We start from the raw sequence: 20,876 nt of genomic DNA on the forward strand, positions 1-20,876 counted from the left end.
AATAATAATAATTGCATTTATATGGCGCTTCATACTGACGTTTCTAAGCGCACTTTGCTACTCATACAAATAGACTAGAAAACACAATAACATTAACAAAATTAACGTTAACAGTAACAAAAGAAGAAGAAAGAAAAGAAAAGAAAAGAAAAATACATGTGATACAATGGTACAACAATTGATAACTGTGTGCGCCTCCAGAAAAAAAAGAAATTACAGCTGATTAAACAGGTGAGTTTTAAGAAGAATTTTAAATGATTTGACAGATGAGGCATTCTGAATGGCCTAATGACCTAATGGCCTAATAAGGATGGCCTAATTTGCATTAAGAAGTGCCTAGGAAGAAATTTCAGAATACCAATTTTGTCTTTCCTAGGCACTTCCTAAGTTTCTGACTTAGGAAGAAACTTAGGAAGAAACTTAGGAAGATTTTCAGAATACCACCCCAGGTCTCTGTGGCATTGAGTTTGTTTCTGCAGACTAAAAAGGCTTGGACTTTTCTGCATTGTAGACCCTACTGTCATGCCAGTTCAAGTCTTTCCATTTCAGGTAAATATTGACAGATGCCCATCTGATCAAGATGTTAAGCAGCTTTAGTCTAGACCTTTCTATATGTTAAATCTACAGTCTATTTTGAACCACCATGTTTTTCCTCCTGCAGTATTCAAGAGTAAAAAGGAACAAGAAAGGAGAGGAAAGATGGGCCAGACCCTGACTAGAGCAGCCAAGTGGACGTCAGCGAGCGATGGAGGTGAGGGCAAGTTGGAGTTCACACCAGTCAATGAGGCCCTCCTCAACAACATCATCAAATTCGTCGAGTTGTTCCCTAGCAAGCACCACAATGAGGCTGCACTGGTGTTCAAGAGCCCAATCCAGTGGAAGACGAGTTTGGAGGCATCTGCTTTCTCAGGAGACTATGATCACACGTAAGCCGTCCCATCAAATATTGAGACTAATTAAGGATAAGGCAGTAGCTGCTTGTCTTTATGTCTTTTACATGGATACTCGGCTCAGAAGTTTAGTACCGGTATTGTCTTCTTTCATAATATGTATTTCTAATTCTAATGTTTTTTATGCTTTTTATTTAATAATGTTAAATGATGCCCAGTTTACTCTTTAACAAGTTTCTTGAAAATACATCTCAGAGCAATTTTCCATGTTCTTTACTGAAGTAAATTGCTAGTTACTGGTCACTGTTGTCCATGATCATTGCTGCATAAATGGCATAGCTTCGGTTGCATGAAATCCATTTAAATAGTTCCAAGTTAGTTTCCGGTCTAAGTACAAAGAAGGGTGAAGTAGAGAAAATCTGTGATAAACGTACATGTAAGTATGTGAGATGTGTTGAGGACTCGGTATTGCGGGAATTGTACCCAAGCTGTAGCATTATGCAGAAATGAAGACTTGGGGAGACTTATGGTGGTAGTGAGGTGGTATCATAGCCATTGTTTTTCAGTATTTTGGGAGATACATGTACGTACACATACACTTACATATAGGCTGAGAGAAGGCCATAATTAGGAGGAAGATGATGCTAAAAGAGTGCTGTGGTACATGTCAACAAGATTATTTCTGAGAGCTTGTCATCAGCACAGCCACTGCAAATTGTCAGTTACGATGGTCAGAAAATTATAATTTCTGTGAGAAAAAAAAAAGAGCAATGTAGCAAAACTGATCATTTGGAATCCTTTGATAATACAGTATATCTAACCCAAGCAATTCTTGACTTCAATATGTGCTTCCATCCTCCACAGTGATAATGGAGTGCAGTCGCATGCCACAGATTCTGAAGACCAGCCCCTACTTCAGCTGGAGAAACTGGGTGAGCTTCACTCCAAGCTCACCGTCAGAAGCCTGGACCAGCTGGCTTCGGTATTGAGACATGCTGGAGATAAGAAGATGTCCGAGACCAGGACTATCCTTGAAGGTGAGTCTGAATTCAAATTTGTGATTTTGCGAATGTTGTTTCAAAAGGAACGGCGCATTTAATGAAATTAATTATTCAGTGCAGCATGTGTAAAACAATTCCTTTTCACAGCTATGATGAATGATAGCATTTTAAATGTACACAAATCCGAAACCATTATGCCTGCAGCAGAAATGAGCCCTTACACATGCATGCGAACTTTATCTTAATAATTTGTCATTGTCACTAGAATCTTGTCTTTGTCTTTCAAACGCACCATAAATGGATCAAATTCTGCATTCTTAAGTTGTGCAACAATAATAATGGGGTATTTTGTTATGATGAGTTTGACGGAATAGCCACATTTTTCATAAGCAGAATTGTATATTGCTGTAGTCACTCATGAGATATCAGATCAATTAATATTTTTGCTGATGTTTTTGGACATGCACACTCTTTTTCTTCTGTAAAATGTACACTAATTGCTGCCAATATAACTAGCCTTGAGACAAGCACACGCAAATTGAGTCTAACTTCAAAGCGAAGGATCATTTTGAAATGGAATCTAGTCATGATTAAGAAAGAGTGTGCAATGTTGATATGAATGTGGTTACAATTATACAAAAGCTCATTTACCTGACCAGTTGATGACATTGTGTACACATTTGAATAGCTTGCTAGCAAAGATGGTCATTTTGTCCAACAAAAAACAAATTGTGCTCAGAACTGATTCCATGATAAATCAACTTAAAATGTGACATTCTTCCAAGGAAAACCTACAACGTTAAGTAGGACCACGGCAATTGCTTCATTCTCATTGTTTGGTTTTTTTAAAATCGGGGAACTATACAATATGTGTGGTTAAGCAGTAACCTTGTGTCTGATCATTCATTGCAATTGTGCTTTTACTTCCTACCTCACTTCATTCCTCTTTGGGGAGCAGCAAATCGAGACCCTCTGGCCAAGATCCTTGGGGAGGGCTTCGCTTCTGTGGAGGGTGAGGACAACTCGGCGATCCGACTCTTGGAGGAAACAGAGAAGGACATGTCGGATGAGGCCAGGGAGAAGCGGACCAAGGTCAAACTCCTGCTCCTCATCAAAGACTTTGACATGCAGCTCATGAACCAGTACCTGGCAGATGTGTCTGGGTAAGAGACAGTGCTTCGCTATATTCTGACATGATTGATTTTGTCTTTGAAGTTCTTATGGAATTGTATTCTACTTACAAGCAAATTACAATCAAAAACTTTTTCTGTTTAATTCAAATTGGTTTCAAAAATGTCATTCTCGGTTTGAAGGTAGAAGGTAGATATTTTCACGGCATGAAATTTTGGCGAATTGCCATTGACATTCAGTGCACATTATGCAGAACAAGAACTTTTGCTTGCATTTTCATTTCGCAAATCCTGGCTCTTGCAAAATTTGCAAAATTAAAATGCATGTGAACATTTCTGGTTTTACAGTACTACAAAACCACAAAATTATGAGCAACTTATATGCCCTTTCCTAATTGTAGGCAATTTCATAATTTTACAAAGATACCAAAAGTATGAAGGTAAAAACTACATAAAAACTGCAAATTTCTGAGTAAATTATATGTCCTTTCCCAATTACAGGGAAATTTTGCAACTTTGCAAAGACTAAAAGATTACAATTTTGTGTCATTTTGTGATAGTTTTAATTTCGTCACAACAGGTTATTATCATGATGCTTTGGATATGGTGACCGCCATCTTTTGTGCTTTGTTGTTACATGTACTATGAATATCTTTTGATCATGTTAGATTTTGATAATGCATGAATTCCAATGCTTTTATAACACTTATGTCATCACCGATATCTTCAATTGTAGTGTTGGTTGTTGTTGGTTTTTTATAATGCATTGTTGATGGTTGATTTATTCAGTTCACACTATGAAGCCAGTAATCATTGATGCTTTTAGATTGGAAAAGATCATAGTTTTGAATAATTTTGTTTTAGGAAAGGAAGCTTATTAGTTATAGACTTGTCTACCATTATTGTAATTCCAGGAGACTTTGTTTTTACTTTGAGAAACCTTATGTCAGCATTTATCTTGTTACTTTGGCCTACAGAGAAATTCGCCTGACACCCATGCAAGTTAACAATGAGGTGGCTCTCCTCCAGAAGTTCTCAGGTGAGGACAGTGGTTGTGCTCTCCAATCCATCCTGTTCACCTCTGACTACCAGTTTGACAACGGCTGCCACGCCCCTCCCTGGCGCCAGGTGCACGGTGATATTGGCTACCTCCTCGTCAAGCCCCTTGATGGTGATCAGCTCTCAATCACAGCCAGTACTTCAGGTGTCTACCAGAACAAGGTGAGCCTCCATTCATTTATTTTCCCTGGCGTGAAATGACAGCGCATCTAACAAACGATGAATTTCCAGTAGCACAAAAATACTTCTTTTTTTGCAAAGATTTTGCAAAATAACATCAGTGTTGACGTCAAGTAATGTCGAAACATTGTTTCAGGTTACATTAATAGTTGTAATGTTTTGAAATTCAAATCTGTGAGATATTCAAAATTGAGTTTGGAAACTTTTGAATATATGCCAATTGAGATATGAGGTCTTGTCACCCCAGGGACTTTATGCCGACTTGGTGGTTTATTTGGTTTTCATCATTTCCTTTATACTTGTCATTTATGCTGTAGTAAGACTTGCTTATATCTCTATGTTATTGATGCCCACTTTCTCAGTCTCCATACTGGGAATAATAAGTTGTAGAATGTGGCATAGTGCTGTAACATCAAATACTAGTAGTGTATTCATAACATAATTTGTGATAGCTTTAAGTGCTATCGCTTTACCAAACAGAATGTAGAATGTGAAATTTTAACACTGTTGCTCCCCAAAAGTGTTGTCAATTTGCTTTCAGATGTAATCTTTCACTGAGCACTTCACTTTTTTGCACAAATGAGGGCAGTATTCCATATTGAATTCAGGTCATGTCAATGTCTGAAGCTCATAAAAATGACTCAAATGTATTGTGCCAAGCCATGGCCTGTAGTCTGATTTCCCAGACCCCAATGTTTTCCAACCCCAGGGCTCAGAGAAGGAAGGAGAGGAGATCAATTACGAGCGAGTCGGCGATGTCTACCGCAATCTTGTGGCAATGCTGTCTGCAAAGAGTGCAAAGTTCAAGGAAGTCATCGACAGCAAGGAATTCCAGCTGCATGGCGACGACCGTGTGGAGCAGATCAGCAACTACGAGGAGGACTTCGAAGAGGAAGACGGTCCTGGTGGTGAACGCACGGCACGTGAGGAGAAGGAGGAGAAGGAAGAGGAGAAAGGCGGCAAAGGGAAGAGAAAAGAGGTAAGATTGACTTTGTTTTCTCTCTTTGTTTTTAAAGCAAGCTCATAATTCTGGATACAAGTTTCTTGAAGGGGCGTGTTCATCCACGTAATGTGGACATTTGGTTTGTGCATCGTTGTAAAGGGTATGGGAGGCATCTGAAGTTATTTGAAGTAAACGTTTTCATTTATCATCTGCTTGTTTCTTCTTTATGACCATGTTTATGACAATTCTCTTTCAAACAGTCACAGACATTGTGCACATCATCACACAAATGTAGTAAAATAAACTAAAAAGACTAAACAAAGAAACAAACAAAAAAGTTGTGACCAATTCAGGATGTCATATTGTATCATGCACTGCCTCTCAACACCACTGAAGCATCATAAGTATGAAGATCATAGCTCATTGGCAATGCTACTGGTTATTCCATAATACAAGAAGTCTTTCCACAACATTATCTTGCCTGCACATATATTATGTCTTCTTAAAGATTGGGCCTTCGTGTAAGATCCTGTAAGATCCATCTTTATCGTATCTTTTTGAATTAAACAGTACATCTTTCTCTTGTCACTGTTCGTGCGTTCTGTCTGAAAAAGTACGGGATTGTTTTCACCGTGATTATGTGTGAGAAAACATTTTCATGAATTTGTACAATCAGGCTAAATCTTTTTTACTGATCATTGATTTGGCAGAGGAAATTCCGTAAAAAAACCAAGCCGACCAAAAAGAGCATGCCGGCCACCCTTAACTGGAAGAATGAAGAGAACAAGGAGGCTGACAATGAGAAGAAAGAGAAAATGGAGAAACTTTCAAGACAGACAAGGTAAATACCCCCCAAAACTGTATCTGAGTACCTGTATGAATCATATAGGAGAGAGCAGTTCCTTTAGATGTTTCTCGACCCTCCTCGAGTCAGCTGAAACAGAAAATTTTTGAGATGTTCATTGAATATTGCCACCACCAGTATAGCAACAATGATTTCATAAATATGTCTAGGTATGTGTGCTGTAAGTTGAAGTGATTTCATTCTGTGGATACTCTGTGGATAAACTGTGAATTCATGTACAAACCATAAGTCAGAGGGGAAAAAAAAAGTATGGATCTAGTTGTAGATCAGTTGTCATGGCGTACAAGTTTTGTTCTTAACATAGACAAATAAAGTGAACATGGAATACATTGCAGCTTAAAAATTTGCACAGATTTCATGCTGGACTAGCTATTTGAAAATGATAATGCACAAATACTTTTGGACATAATGACCTTTATAAAAACATGTCTGAAGCTATAAAAAAGCAGAGTTCACTAACATTGGCCCTGTACAAATTTTGATTACACTAGAGATTCAGTTCTTATAGAAGTTCATTTAATTCAGAACAAATAGAGGTATTATCATTGGACCATGTTAGCATTCAAGTTATGTTATGAATCTAGACTGCAATGAAAAGACTGCAGACTTTGTCTTTGTCTTTTTCTTTTGCTTCTCAGTGTTATGAAATAAACAAATGATACGTGATGATGCAGGGATTCTCTCATTCCCCCCCCCCCCCCCCCCCCCAGTGATCGCATCAAATCCAAGACGCCAGCGATGGAAGATGATTTCTCCTCCAGCTCCTCAGAGTCTGAAGAAGAGGAGGAGACGACAGACCGGAGACAGGAGCAGAACTCGGACCTCCCCTCTGAGTACTGGCAGATCCAGAAACTCGTCAAATACCTCAAGGTATGAATCGGATCTCTGTCCATGGGGTACCATGTGAGCATGTGGGTGTTTTTGTTTTTGTTTTTTGTTTTTTTTATTCCACTTCTGCTAATGCAGCAGAGATGAGTGCAAGTTGTTTAATGTCTTCTCCCTGCCTACCATATTTTCATTTAAGTTGATTACCTTCTGCTAATCATCCTAGGAGCTCAGTGTCCAACTGTGAAATTACGGTGGTGTCACAATAACCCCCACAGTGCAGAAATCAAGCGGTGTACTATCACCCTACTGCTTGATTCCTGCACTGATTAGCAACTGGTTGTGAAAGACTTACAAGATAGATGTTCTGCTTCAAAGTATTTCTGCATGAGCAACTGTTGCATAAACCTGAGCTATTGCATCAGCGATTCCATGAGCATCAAAACTGTTTTAGGCATGCATAGCTGTAGTCACTATTGTCATTGTTTTATTGTTTCACTGAGACACACTTCTCTATGCGAGATCGGCATTACCACTTGATTTCAGGATTACACTCTTCACATAGAAACACAAGTAAAAATGGGAATCAACCTGTGTAACATACTTACGCACCACTTATTGCGAGGTTATTTTTTCATCGGCGTTAGTTTGTTGCTTTGTTTGTCCGTGTGCAAAATAACTCAAAAAGTTGCAAACAGATCTGGATGAAACTTACAGGAAAGATTGAGAATTACACAAGTAACAGATGATCAAATTTTGGTGGTGATCGGGAAATATGGATTTAATGAAGGATTTTCGATATTTTGGCAGGTAGTGTCAATTAACTTGGGAATTCAAGCTTTGCATTTTGAGGTTTTCATAATATATGCTCTAGTTTCTTCTAGGGTGAGGCGCACCACGCAGCTGAAAGTGTATGACGTAAAAAAAGACTTCTGTATTGGAAAATTGGGCGATTCTCAGCATGCACACGTATGGGTATCTTTGCTGGAAATCAGGAGTGTAGCTGTTCATGTGTGATTGTCATGATTTGACTTGCAGGGAGGCAACCCAACAGCCACTGTCATCGCCCTGTGTGCAACTAGAGATTTCAACCTTGGGCAGGAGACATGTCAGTTGGCTATAAGGGACGTGGGAGGTCTGGAGGTTCTCATCAACCTTCTGGAGACACAAGATATCAAGTGCATGGTAGGTGTTCTCCTGTTGCCGTGGATACGAGCTATCGTAAAGGCATGATTCTTAATTTAAAGAGGAAATCCACTCCAAAAAATAAATAAATTTCAAAGAAAGAGAAAACTCTTCCCAACTGAACGATACAAAAATGACAAAAATCGGAATAGAATTAAGGAAGATATGACATTGTGAAATTTCAAATTTTTTTTTGGAAAGAATTTCTTGACCAATCCTTAGGAATATTCAAATTAGCAAGTTGACAGTGTTATGCTCTCACAATTTCTTATTCATTTCATAAACAGAAATGATAAAAATCTCATATTTCAGCTGTATAAATGTAAAACTTAACTTAGAACCACCAACCCCCCCCCCCCCCCCCCCCCCCCAAAAAAAGGAACAAATGTTGGCTCTCATATATCTTGGTGTGAGAACATGCTTTTACTCGTATTAGCTTGAAATAAAATTTTTGTTCGAATTTCGTATATAACACACATGGAAAAATTGTGAGGGTATGACATAATCAACTAGCTCATTTGAATGTTCATAAGGACTGGTCAGGAAACATTTTTTTTTTTTGGGGGGGGGGGGGGGAAATATTGTAATTTCAAAATGCCATATCTTCCTTATTTATTATCCAATTTTTGCCATTTTTGTATCATTCTGTAAGGAATATTTTTCTCTTTCTTTTGAAGTTTATGTATTTTTTTGGGGTGGATTTCCACTTTAACTCACCATTTACACATCCAAGCTGGTCCCAAGTGCATTGGGGCCATGGATAAGTTCAAAAAGTATTTTACAGATTAAAACATTGTGAAGAGAGTAATTTCAAGTAAGAAGTTGGAAAATTCAAGACACCTGTTTTTAAAACTCATACTGTTAGACTTTGTGTTGCTTAAGTTAACGCACAATTTGCATTTTGCTCACTTATCCATATGCTGATGGCTATGAGACAGAGTGATAAGTGTAATGAGAGGCAGAGAAAAGGCCATATGTACTTATGTTTGTATTGTCTCTCTCTCTCTTTAAAGTGATTTTAGGGGAGCCAGTGGCATACTTTGCATGTAGGAAAAAGGTACTTGTAGTGTGATATTAAAGGGGCATCCCAGACGATTTTCATAATTTCACGTCATGTAGTACATAAATTGATAGCTCCATGTATAGATTCGTGGAATCTATTGTTGTCCTTGTGCAGAGAAACCAATAAACTGAAAATCTTAAACAAATTCCACTGAACAGTGTTGATGACATTAGAGCCTCATATATTTCAGAAATGTAGCAGTGTAATTCCAGTACAATACCGCCTTCTTGACAAGTTCACCTGTGAAGAATCTATGCATGCCTTCTTCTTTTGTTCTACTTCCTTGAGCCCCAACTCATGTATTCTTATGGCAAGGCTATCATGTCATCATACTTGTTCATTGCAATTTGTTATAGATTTTGAAAACATTCTCATTCCTCATCCCAATCACTATAAAGGCTGTAACTCTGTACTCAGTATAGCTAATTTATAGCTGTTCAAATGTAAAAGTCTGAAAATCAGCTGGAGGTCCCCTTTAAGTTCTTTTTTGCTCTGTGTCTTTTATAAAGAAGAAATAAATACGTTACTCTCTCTGCTGTGCTCCCCCATAGATTGGATCCCTGAAGATCTTGAAGGAGATCTCACAGAACACACAAATCAGGCGCTCCATTGCTGACCTAGGGGGCCTCCAGACGATGGTGAAGATTTTGAAGTCCAGCAACAAGGAGTTGAGGTGCCTGGCAGCGGAGACTATCGCCCATGTAGCCAAGTTTCGACGTGCCCGCAGGACGGTGCGGCAGCACGGTGGGATCAGGAAACTGGTAATTACATTGTCTCAGCTCGAGACTATCCACACTGTGCAGACGATAGTCAAAACAAAGCAACCACTATGCATCCTTTTTTTTTTTTTTTTTTTTTTAGCTGTCTTTTCAGGAGTACTTCCGCCGGGCCTGTTCACATGGATTTGGTTATTCCTTACACCAAAATTTGCAAGGTGTGATTGGTAAAATTTCGCTAAAATCTTAATTTTTCTCAAACGTATGAGCACAGACAGAACTTCTATTTGCTGAGTAGGACTTGCAAAAATGCAGCACTCTTAGTGTATACCAAGAACAGGTCTAAAGAAAATTTTTCTCGGAACAATGAAAATTGGTAAATTTTGTGTACAAATGAAAGGAAATCTTCTCAACACCTGGATCACACAGAGTTTACAAATCATAATTGTTTGTGTGCATGTGTGTGTTCTTCTACATTCTCACTGATCTGCTTCACCGAATTTTCTGCTTTCATGCAAAGCAACATACTATGAGGATAGAATTTTCGTTCAGTGTGCACTGACTCGTAGAAATATATTTTGAGCCCTGTTTCCGGAGACATGAAGTTCTTATTCTGAGATACCTATTCCAAAGTGCCATGTTTGTGTTGAATCAGAAAATAACGGAATGTGCAAACAGTATTGTCAATCAAACCACTAAATTTAGACAAGTGACAGTGTACTGAAAGTTACGTACAACAAACTGTCTCCTCATTCTATTTTGTTATCAAGATGTGCAGTTTTTTGTAGAATGTTATGTTGATTTAAGTCAGTGAGTTAAGACTGATATTGGTCTGTAATATAGATTTCCCAATGATATGGGACAAGAAGCTTACAGCAATGCAACATTTCAATATCACAAGTATTGTCAGGGGAAATATATATATTTTTTTATCTGTCAATTAGAAAGTAAAGGGAAGTCAGGTTCAGATTGATCAAAAGAATAATTCAAAGCTTGACATTAGCTCTGGCAAAGGGCCACTAAAACTTGACATCCAGCCAGCAAATGAAAAAAAAAAGATAATCTTTTGGTGGGTGATTGGGCAACTGAGATTGAAAGTGGATTGTTATGTTTCCTTTTATTTTTGGCCAACACATTTCTTTCATCAGACTATCAAAATTTCAGATTTAAAGATTGTAGTGGCCGAAAGGACCATCAGGATAAGACAGTTAGTAGCGAGCCCTGTAATTATGCATACTTTTGATTCGGTGCATTCTTCAGTTTGTGTGAACACATTGACTTGGATTTTCCAGGTTGTGCTCCTGGACTGTGCCCCTCTGGGTTCGGCCCCTATGGGCTCTCCCCAGGTGCTGGCCGAGTTGGAGAAGGACATCGAGGTGGCCCGCAGTGGGGCCCTGGCCCTGTGGAGCTGCAGCAAGAGCACCAAGAACAAGCATACCATTCGCAAGGCTGGTGGTATCCCCCTCCTGGCACGTCTCCTCAAGTCCTCCCATGAGAACATGTTGATCCCTGTCGTGGGAACCCTGCAAGAATGTGCTTCTGAGGTAAGACTACGGCGTAGCAAGCATGAGGGCTTTTTGTTTTGTTTTTGTTTGTGTTGACTTGGCCTTTGCATTTTCGACATAATCTTAGGTTTTGGATCTCAATAAGGCACTTGAATAGTGTAACTAGGTTTAATACATTTTGGGCATGAAAGAGATCAGGATTTTTTTTTCAACATTTTTTCAGAGGCTACTCCATTTCTGAAGATGTTAGAGAAAAAAAAAAATGAAAAAAAAAATGTTACGACAGACTAGTGAGTAGATTCCTGGCTTAGAATATTGAGTTATTTCACACCCACTTTGCGATAGTGGTCAAGTAGTTCTTATCTCTCCTGTGACTTACAATGGTAACTCTTGGTTACCTTGAAGATGGTATCAAACATTTATAGTAACCTACTTTGGTTATATACTCTATACGCAATATAGTTTGCCAACATATTGCATTTTTCGAATTTAGATTTGTGAGACACTTTTGTGAGTATTTGATTCTGAATCGAGAACCATGGTCAATAATGACTAATTAGTATTTCCATTATATCTCTTTAAGAGGGAAGATAGTAATTTCCACCCTTTGAGACGATATGCAGCGCATTTCTGTTACGGGGGGCAATATTTGTGTGAGTTGATAATGTTGTGAATACAAGTTAGCTTGCAGAATGCGTGAAAATAAAAACTTTGCAAAATACACCTCGTATACAACTACACATATTTCTGTGAGAAGAGCAAGAATCTATATTTCAGCTTTCACATGCAGTGCTCCATCGTCATTTCTCAGTCAATTTTCTTGCTCTTTAATGCCACTACAATAGCTCCAATGATGCTCATTATGCTGTTTATGGATGAATTCAACTCTCGTTCTATTTCTCCTTGCACTCAACAGCACAGTTACAGGTTGGCCATCCGCACGGAGGGAATGATCGAGGACCTGGTCAAAAACCTCCACAGCGAGAACCAGGAGCTACAGATGCACTGTGCCAGCGCCATCTTCAAGTGCGCCGAGGAGAAGGAGACGCGGGACCTGGTCCGGACCTACGGGGGCCTGGACCCCATGGTGTCCCTCCTGGACAAGTCGGAGAACAAGGAACTCCTGGCCGCCGCCACCGGCGCCATCTGGAAGTGTGCGATGAGCCCCGAGAACGTCATGCGCTTCCAGGAACTGAAGGCCATCGAGAAACTTGTGGCACTCCTCAACGACCAGCCTGAGGAGGTGAGAATCGTGGGCGTGCAAGAAAGTTGTTCAGATTCAGATTCAAATTCAGATTCAGATTCAGATTCTGGGGGGCATTTCATGAAGCTTTTGGTCGGATATTTTTCTGACAAACTGCTACAAGCTGCTGAAATCCTTGCATCTGATTGGCTGATAGCAAATTTGTCCAACAACTTTGTCGGACAAAATGCTTCATGAAATGCCCCCCAGATTCAGATTCAGAATCAGATTCATATATTGCTCATTTAGGAAATTCTTTTTGTTGGCACATAGACGTACACACTGGAATATCTACATACATACATACATACATACATTCTTTTTGGTGGCATATAGGCATACACATAGGAATATCTACATACATACATACATGCATACATACATACATACATACATGCATACATGCACGCATACATAAATACATATATTCGTGTACATATACACACATAAATAAATACAATTTTGAAGTTCTGAAGAAAAACAGCAAATGAAAGCAAAGGGTTGCAGTAGATTTGAGCAAAATCAGATCAGCAAGAGGAAGTAGTTATGATACCATAGTGTTAATGTCATGATATGATATTACATTACATTCCATGTTGGGACATGTCTATATTCCCTCTCTTTTGCCTGTGTCCACACCATGATTAAAAAGATGTGATTTTTATGCCTCCGCCACGAAGTGGTGCCGGAGGCATTATGTTTTCGGGTTGTCCGTCTGTCCGTCCGTCCGTCCTTCGGTCCGTCCGTCCGTCCGTCCGTCCGTCCTTCCGTCCGTCCGTAATGAATTTTGTGGACAGGGTAACTACCAAAACCTTTTGAGGTATCCTAATGAAACTTGGCATGTATGTGTATTAGGGGGTGAAGTTGTGCCTATCAACTTTTGGGTGCACATGCTCAAGGTCAAAGGTCAAAAGGTCAAGGTCAAATGATTTAAATTTCACTATTTCCCCCATATCTATGCAATGCCTAAAGATATTTTCTTGAAACTTAGTGTATACATGTATTACCCAATTAAGATTCTCTGATGAAAGTTTGGGGTCATGAGGTCAAAAGGTCAAAGGTCAAAAGGTCAAGTAAAGTGTTAAAATTTTACTTTTTTCTCTGTATCTTGGAAATTGTTCAAGGTATCTTCATGAAACAGTATATATGCATGTACTGACTGGCAGTGGTTATCTAGGGAATTCAGGGTTCATTGGGTCAAAGGTCAGGGGTCAAAGGTCAAGGCAATACTTCAAAATTTTACTATTTTCCTTATATTTATGCAATGCCAGCAGGATTATTTTGTTTAACTTGATGTATGCATGTATAACCCAATAGAAATTATCTGGGATTTTTTTTTTTTTGCCAAGAAGGTCAAAGGTCAAAAGGTCAAAGTGAAAGTGCTGAACTTACTTCTTTCTCCATATCTCGGAAGTGGCTCAAGTTATCTTGAAACTTAGTACATATTTATGTATGTTCTGCCTGACAGTGATTCTCTTATAAATCAAAGGCCAGATGAAAATAATAACAATTTACTGTTCAATACAGAAATTGCACTTTTTCTCCATACCTTGAAAATTACTCAGTGCATAAACTTATGAAAGGGTCAAAGTCAAGTTAAAGTTCTTAAATCCCCAAATACATGCTCTCCTCCAATTCATCCAATTAAACATACACGTGTAGGTCAAGGAAGGTAAACATTCAATACATTTGTGACAAACATGTCATTTTGATATTTTGCCAATTTTGTGAAAATGTAATCACACATTGTCCACATGTACTATAGACCCATTAGGAGAATCATGCATTATGGCGGAGGCATACCAGTCGCCATAGCGACATTTCTAGTTCTATTTGTCTTTGGATAATGTGTGAAAGTGCAATACTTTTTATCCCGTAAGAGAGTCATTGCTGGAAATGCTTTAGTAATCCTCATTTAATATAGCACGAAAGAGCTGCACTAAGTGAGCAACATGATGATTACAGTACTAAAATACCTCTTTAGGCACATACAGAATTCCTTTTTTTGATTTTGTCCCATTTCTCATTGTATATTCCCACTGTGCCCTTTTTTCTACATATATGTCTATTGGTTTCACAACTCAGCCAAAAGTTATTTTGGTAGTTGTACATTATCGTGTGATGGGGAGACTGTATCTTTACAGTTTGAAGGATGATTTCTACAGCACTTGACTAAGTTCAGTCCACATAAGTACAAGTATGAAATATGACAAGACAATCTGTTATGCTAAACACATCAGATATTTTAGCTCATGCAATTAAAAGTCCAGGGTCATATTCCGAAGGAACGTCCTTGCATGCAGTAACTCAGCTGCCAGTGTGTGGTAAAGAATCTACAGAACTTTGTAGAGAATGTGTGAAAGTGAGTCATTATAAATGATTCAAACCAATAGCCTTGATACAAATACAAATCACTCTTATTTTGAGTTACTGCCAGCGGGTATCACAGCTTTAAAGCAAGGAATGACATTACTTAACCCAGTGAGGACAAGCTGATTTTACTATAGCACACATTTCTCATAGCCACCTGCCCATTATACTAGGGACTAGTCTTCAATGGGTTAAATATCTGCAATGACAGCATTTTATTTTGCTTTTGACAATCTTGAATTTTCAATGTTGAGTCAGAAAATGCATACCTGTCTGTGCAAAAGGGGAACGGATTGACCATATTTCTCGATGTTCCTCTTGCTAATTTCTACCTAGGTCCTGGTGAACGTGGTTGGAGCTCTTGGAGAATGCGCAGCTCAGGAACCCTCGAATAGAATGCTGATCCGCAAGGCAGGGGGTATTCCTCCCTTAGTCAACCTCTTGACAGGCACCAACCAGGCTCTACTCGTCAATGTCACCAAAGCCGTTGGAGCGTGCGCTACAGAAGCAGACAACATGGGGTATGGTCATACTCAAAGAATCAGACGTCAAACATGATGTAATGTAAAGCATTTTGAAGAACCAAAGACGAATAAGTTAACTTTATTCAGAGAGCACTTCATACAGAGACCACATGTCCAAAATGTCAATTTCATACAATCAGTATGCATGTGCCTGAGAGAATAGCTTTTTGTAGGGGTGTATCCGCAACACTTTCATATTGTGAAGACATTTTGTATTTTGAAATGCACAATTTGATAGGTCGATCAATGATATTGTTTCATGTTTTCTTACCACATGCTACGAACTACAAGCCTTTCCTTAAAAGCGGTAGCCCTTGTTTGTGAGCTTTTGGTTTTATTACTCTGCACATGCATGTGAGATATGCTTTGCAGGCGTATCATTTCTACCAAATGTGGACTTCATGACAGGGAAAGTTGAGTTCAGGCATCTACTGCATATAGTGTTGGTATTTTTGGAAATGTCGATGTGAAATTGGATGTCACTGCTGCAGTCTTTCCATTAAGAGAGATGTAAAATATGGCTTCCATCACATCAAGAAAGGATACACTGAGGGAGGTTTCATTGCATATTTCCCCTGACAGACAAATATTTCTGATATAATCTATCAAGCAAATCTTTGTAGGCTAGCCAGTGCACTTTCCATGCTTCCCGTTCAAGATTGCGCAACCTTGCATGAGTCTTCTTATCTAAAAAAAAAATGCCTCAATTGTATTTGTTTCCATGTTGGCTCTAGCATCATTGACCGGCTGGATGGTGTGAGACTGCTGTGGTCACTCCTCAAGAACCAGAACCCAGAAGTTCAGGCCAGTGCTGCTTGGGCCATCTGTCCCTGCATAGAAAATGCCAAGGTAAAAACATTAAAGGAATGGTGTATTTGTGGTTGAGATGGGGCTTCAGGTTTCCAACTTTTTTTGTGTGTGTGAGGTAATGAGAAACCTCTTATGGAATATGAAATAGGGTGTTATTCTAAGAGGAATTAAAAGTTTATTTGATGGAAATTGGTTTTGAAATGGCTGAGATATCCAAACACAAAGAGGCTCTAATAAATGGTGGGACCCACTTTTTATTAGGACCACTTTGTTTTACTTTGTTTGTTTTTAGATATCTCAGCCATTTCAAAATTGACTTTGAATTCTTCTTAGAATTGCATGCTCTATAATATTTAATGTGGTTTCTAATTATTTCTCAAAAAGTTAAAATCTGAACCCCCATCACAACCAAAACTACACTATCTCTGAAAAAGAAAAAAAAAATGACTCTGTAGGATTTTCTTGTTATGATGAAGCACATAGATCACTTGGAGATTTGCAAGAGGAAATAGGGAGTGATTCAGCATACTGCATTGGTATTGTCTCTGGGGAAGGCCAATTGTCCAGTCAGAGTGCCCATGATCTTTACCACTAAAATAGACCAGTATTTATGGGACTTTTTTAGTAACAATGTGCAGCATATAGACAGTTTAGCATGTTGACAACATTAAACTCATTTGTCATTGAAGACTTTGTCTTATTAATGAACTCAGTGAAGCTCTGTTCTGGTTTAGGTTGTTGTTTTTCAGTGGATCTTTTTTTTTTTTCAGGGGGGAGGGATGTGGAGAGGAGGTTATTTACAAAGATGATTTCTAGATTTTTGGTGGACAGACCATTGTCGTTCATGTACCCAGCATTAGGGTTACATTCCTAAATTGATTGGCTCATCTTGTAGAAGCGCATGCTGTTTATGTTACCAAATGTGTTTCTCTGCAATTCATTTTTTGACTGAATGAAGCCATGTATTTGTCTCTCTCTTTCTTTCTTTTTTTAAGAACACTGATTCTTAGGAATATTTAGTGTCATTTATGTTATGTTAGATAATTGAGTGAAGTGCTTTTATGGTACATATTTACCTGTCATTTTCACTTCTTCATATCTTCTCAGGGGTTTGGATTTATGCACAGAGTAGGATAAATGCAGGTTTCTCAATTTACCTATAGAGTGATTAAATGTAACATTACACAATAGTGTTATTAAAATTTCACACAGGAAACAAGCACTGAACAGTCACATTGAACATGTGTTCTGAACAGTGGTTGTCATTACAGGTTTCCCTAATGTGGAGATGATCATTGTGTAAGGGAATGATGTATTAAATTTCCACATCCTATGTTGCTGTGTCGATCTTTGTGTCTTGCTTCACGTACTTCACCTTCCTCCTCCCCCCCCCCCCCCCAATCTGCACTCCATCTAGGATGCTGGTGAGATGGTGCGCTCCTTTGTTGGTGGCCTGGAACTCATCGTTAGCCTGCTCAAGTCTGAGGACAGGGAGGTGCTGGCCAGCGTCTGCGCCGCCATCGCCAACATCGCCAAGGACGAGGAGAATCTGGCCGTCATCACTGACCACGGAGTGGTTCCCATGCTCGCCCGTCTGGCGAAAACGGTCAGTTGATGACCCATCCTTTGATCCACTAATCATCCAATGCCTTAGAAGTAAATTTTTAGCTGTCACTGTAAGGAGCTAGCCACTGTGTTTATGTGACTCTCCTGCTCCACTGATACCTCTGCATAATAATAATCATAATCTGAAGACATTTAGTGTCCTGCCTTCAAAGACTTCTGTAGAATATGATGACATAAATGGTATCCCGGGGTACCAAATAAATATCAGCCATTCTGTTGAATTATTATTTTTTTTCAAAGGTTGTACCCTGGGTGCCAAAAAGTGGGAAATTATTTTGGTGCTGGAGCTAGCGTGCACTAGCCACTGCACTGCACTGCACTGCACTGCACTGCACTGAAGCACACACTATATTGCTAGCACAGCATACCATGCATGCATAGTATCACATGCAGTGGCATGGGAATGACTGTAGACGCACACACAGTGCATGCATTTCTCTGCGGCTGTCCTCAAGTGGATGTGAGGTGGCGCTACACAACGTGGTACCCGGGGGTACTACGGTACCCCGGGATAACGTGTGATGCATCATATGTCAAAGTGAAGGGCAGGTTAACTGAAAGTTCGTTGATTGAAAATCAACAAAATTATGACCAGTGAGACTTACTTATGACAAGCAAGGTCGACGTAATATCACAATGAAAGCAATCTATTCAATGAGATGAATGTCAATATTTCTCAATTTTCCTTCCTTATGTGCCCATCTCACCTTCCCGCCCAACAACAGCCTGACGACAAGTTGAGGAGACATCTTGCAGATGCCATTGCGAGGTGCTGCATGTGGGGCAACAACCGTGTTGCCTTCGGCCAGAACCAGGCCGTGGCGCCTCTGGTCCACTACCTGAATTCACCAGACTCGGCTGTCCACTGCGCCACAGCAGAGGGCCTTTACCAGCTGTCAAGAGACCCCAACAACTGCATCACCATGCATGAGAGTGGTGTTGTGAAGGTAAGATATGATGATGATAGTGGTGGTGGTGGTGGTGGTGGTGATGGTGGTGATAATGATGATGAAGAAAGTGATGGTGATGGTGATGGTGATGGTGATGGTGAAGATGGAGGTGATGGTGATGGTGATTATGGTGATGAAGATAATGGTGAGGATGAAGATGATGGTGATGATGATGATGATGATGGTGATGATAATGGTGGTGGTAGTGATGGTGATAATGATGGTGATGATGATGATGATGATGATGATGAAGCAGAAGATGATGGTGATGGATGATAATGACGATGGTGATGATGATGATCTTGATGATGGTGATGGTGGTGGTGATAATGGTGATGGTGATGTTCATGGTAAAGAATATGGTGATGTTTATGGTAAAAATGATGGTGATGTTTATGGTAGAGATGATGGCGATGATAGTGATAGTGATGGTGGTGATGGTGATAATGATGATGGTGATCATGGTAAAGCAAAGAGATAAACTACTACTTCATGAAACACTCAGAAAAAATATCTCTATAGATTCTCCTTACGATGCATATGGGGCATGATGTCACTATCAAAATATGAAAAGAATAGGTACTGGTATAAAATAAATCAATGGGTTGGGTAGAGTATAGTATAGCATAAATGCCATCAGCAGCTGCATCATATATCATTATATTGGATGTACTCAAGGACATCTTAATTAAGAATAAATGTGAAACTGTACGGATGTGGTTTCCAACCAGTCAATGACCTACTTTTTTATATATATATATATATTTTTTTTTGTTCTCTATGGAAGTAAAAACCTAAACAATAGATTTAGGTGAAGTCTAAGCACTGAATGTATAGTTGATTCATTATGAATTCTCATATGCCTGTGATCAACTGTTTTGTTAGGAAATAACCTTCTCCTGTGGATTGACTCATTTGAAACAGTGAAAGTAAATTAGTGATATTCAAAATCTACAATTCAAAAAGGATGTGTCTTCAGCTTTCAAGCCTACAAGATGTATGTGTTGTTCATTCTCATTGTTTGTCAATGTTTTCCACAGCTCCTGGTCAAAATGGTTGGCTCCGAGAATCCTGCCCTGCAAGAAGCTGCTGCTGGCTGCATAGGAAACATCAGGCGGCTGGCGCTGGCCAATGAGAAGGCTCGTTACAAGTAGCCCGGGAAATGCAATGAACCAATCAAAAAAGAGGACAATTTCGTGTCAATTGTATGCCCCCTGGAAGAGCAGTTCTAGAGGATTCTGAGGCTTCAGCCCAAAGACAGTGTCGGGACATGAAAAGCATATTTTGTCTCATTTGTCGTAACACTGTGTGATGGAAAAAAAAAATGATGCAAGAAGAAATGAATTCGTCCAGCTGTACTCTGCACTGTGTGGCTAGGTCAGACCCACATAGTTTGACAGTTATAAAAGCGATTCTGTTTTATGATACACACATACCTGTAAATATATACATAGTAGTTATTGATGCTTCTCAGTTTCCTCACAGCAGAGTTATCACTTAATCCATTTCATAACTTACATAACTGCAGGCATGGTGTCATATCTATCAGTTTCTGACATTGATTTGACTTTTTCCAGTGATTGCATTATGAGATGTGCTTTGATAATTTCAACCACTTGGGATATACACTTCCACTTCAGTTGACAATGACATGAGCATTCCAGAGAGTGCCCAGTGATTGAAGAACTTTTTGGAACTTGATTCCGATAAAAGTTTTGACTTTAGGTGTATATGTGTGACATTTCAAAGTGTATTTACCATTACATTTTATATTATTGTGAATGTCACAATAAGAAACGTCTATTCATGAAAGTAAATATGCCTTCTTACCTATTTGCCATTGTGTCTATGTCATTTGTGTGCCCAGACAAAAAAAAAAGGAATTTTTCTTTCGTGATTATTCCTGAGAGCTTTCATAAATACTACAAGCATTGATCAACTTCTGAGCGAGGATAGGTTTAATAGAATTGTCATTTATTTCATTTTTTTAA

General features: G+C 39.1%; 1 protein-coding gene across 1 annotated transcript; it reads left to right on the forward strand.

Annotated features, from left to right (window-relative positions):
* The first annotated feature begins 699 nt into the window (after positions 1-699).
* On the forward strand, positions 700-20,409 carry LOC139716880 (outer dynein arm-docking complex subunit 2-like). Its single transcript, XM_071628408.1, has 16 exons — positions 700-926; positions 1,755-1,927; positions 2,850-3,054; positions 3,999-4,242; positions 4,970-5,239; positions 5,914-6,044; positions 6,779-6,938; positions 7,932-8,078; positions 9,693-9,902; positions 11,150-11,401; positions 12,279-12,605; positions 15,312-15,496; positions 16,234-16,348; positions 17,727-17,915; positions 18,661-18,882; positions 19,926-20,409. The coding sequence occupies exons 1-16, from the start codon at positions 700-702 to the stop codon at positions 20,037-20,039; spliced, it is 3,171 nt and encodes a 1,056-aa protein (XP_071484509.1). The 3' UTR covers positions 20,040-20,409.
* The last annotated feature ends 467 nt before the right edge of the window (positions 20,410-20,876 follow it).

Source organism: Diadema antillarum, unplaced genomic scaffold, assembly GCF_040938485.1.
Source record: "Diadema antillarum isolate AM-2024a unplaced genomic scaffold, OU_Dant_1.0 scf00000071, whole genome shotgun sequence".
NCBI lineage: Eukaryota > Metazoa > Echinodermata > Echinoidea > Diadematoida > Diadematidae > Diadema > Diadema antillarum.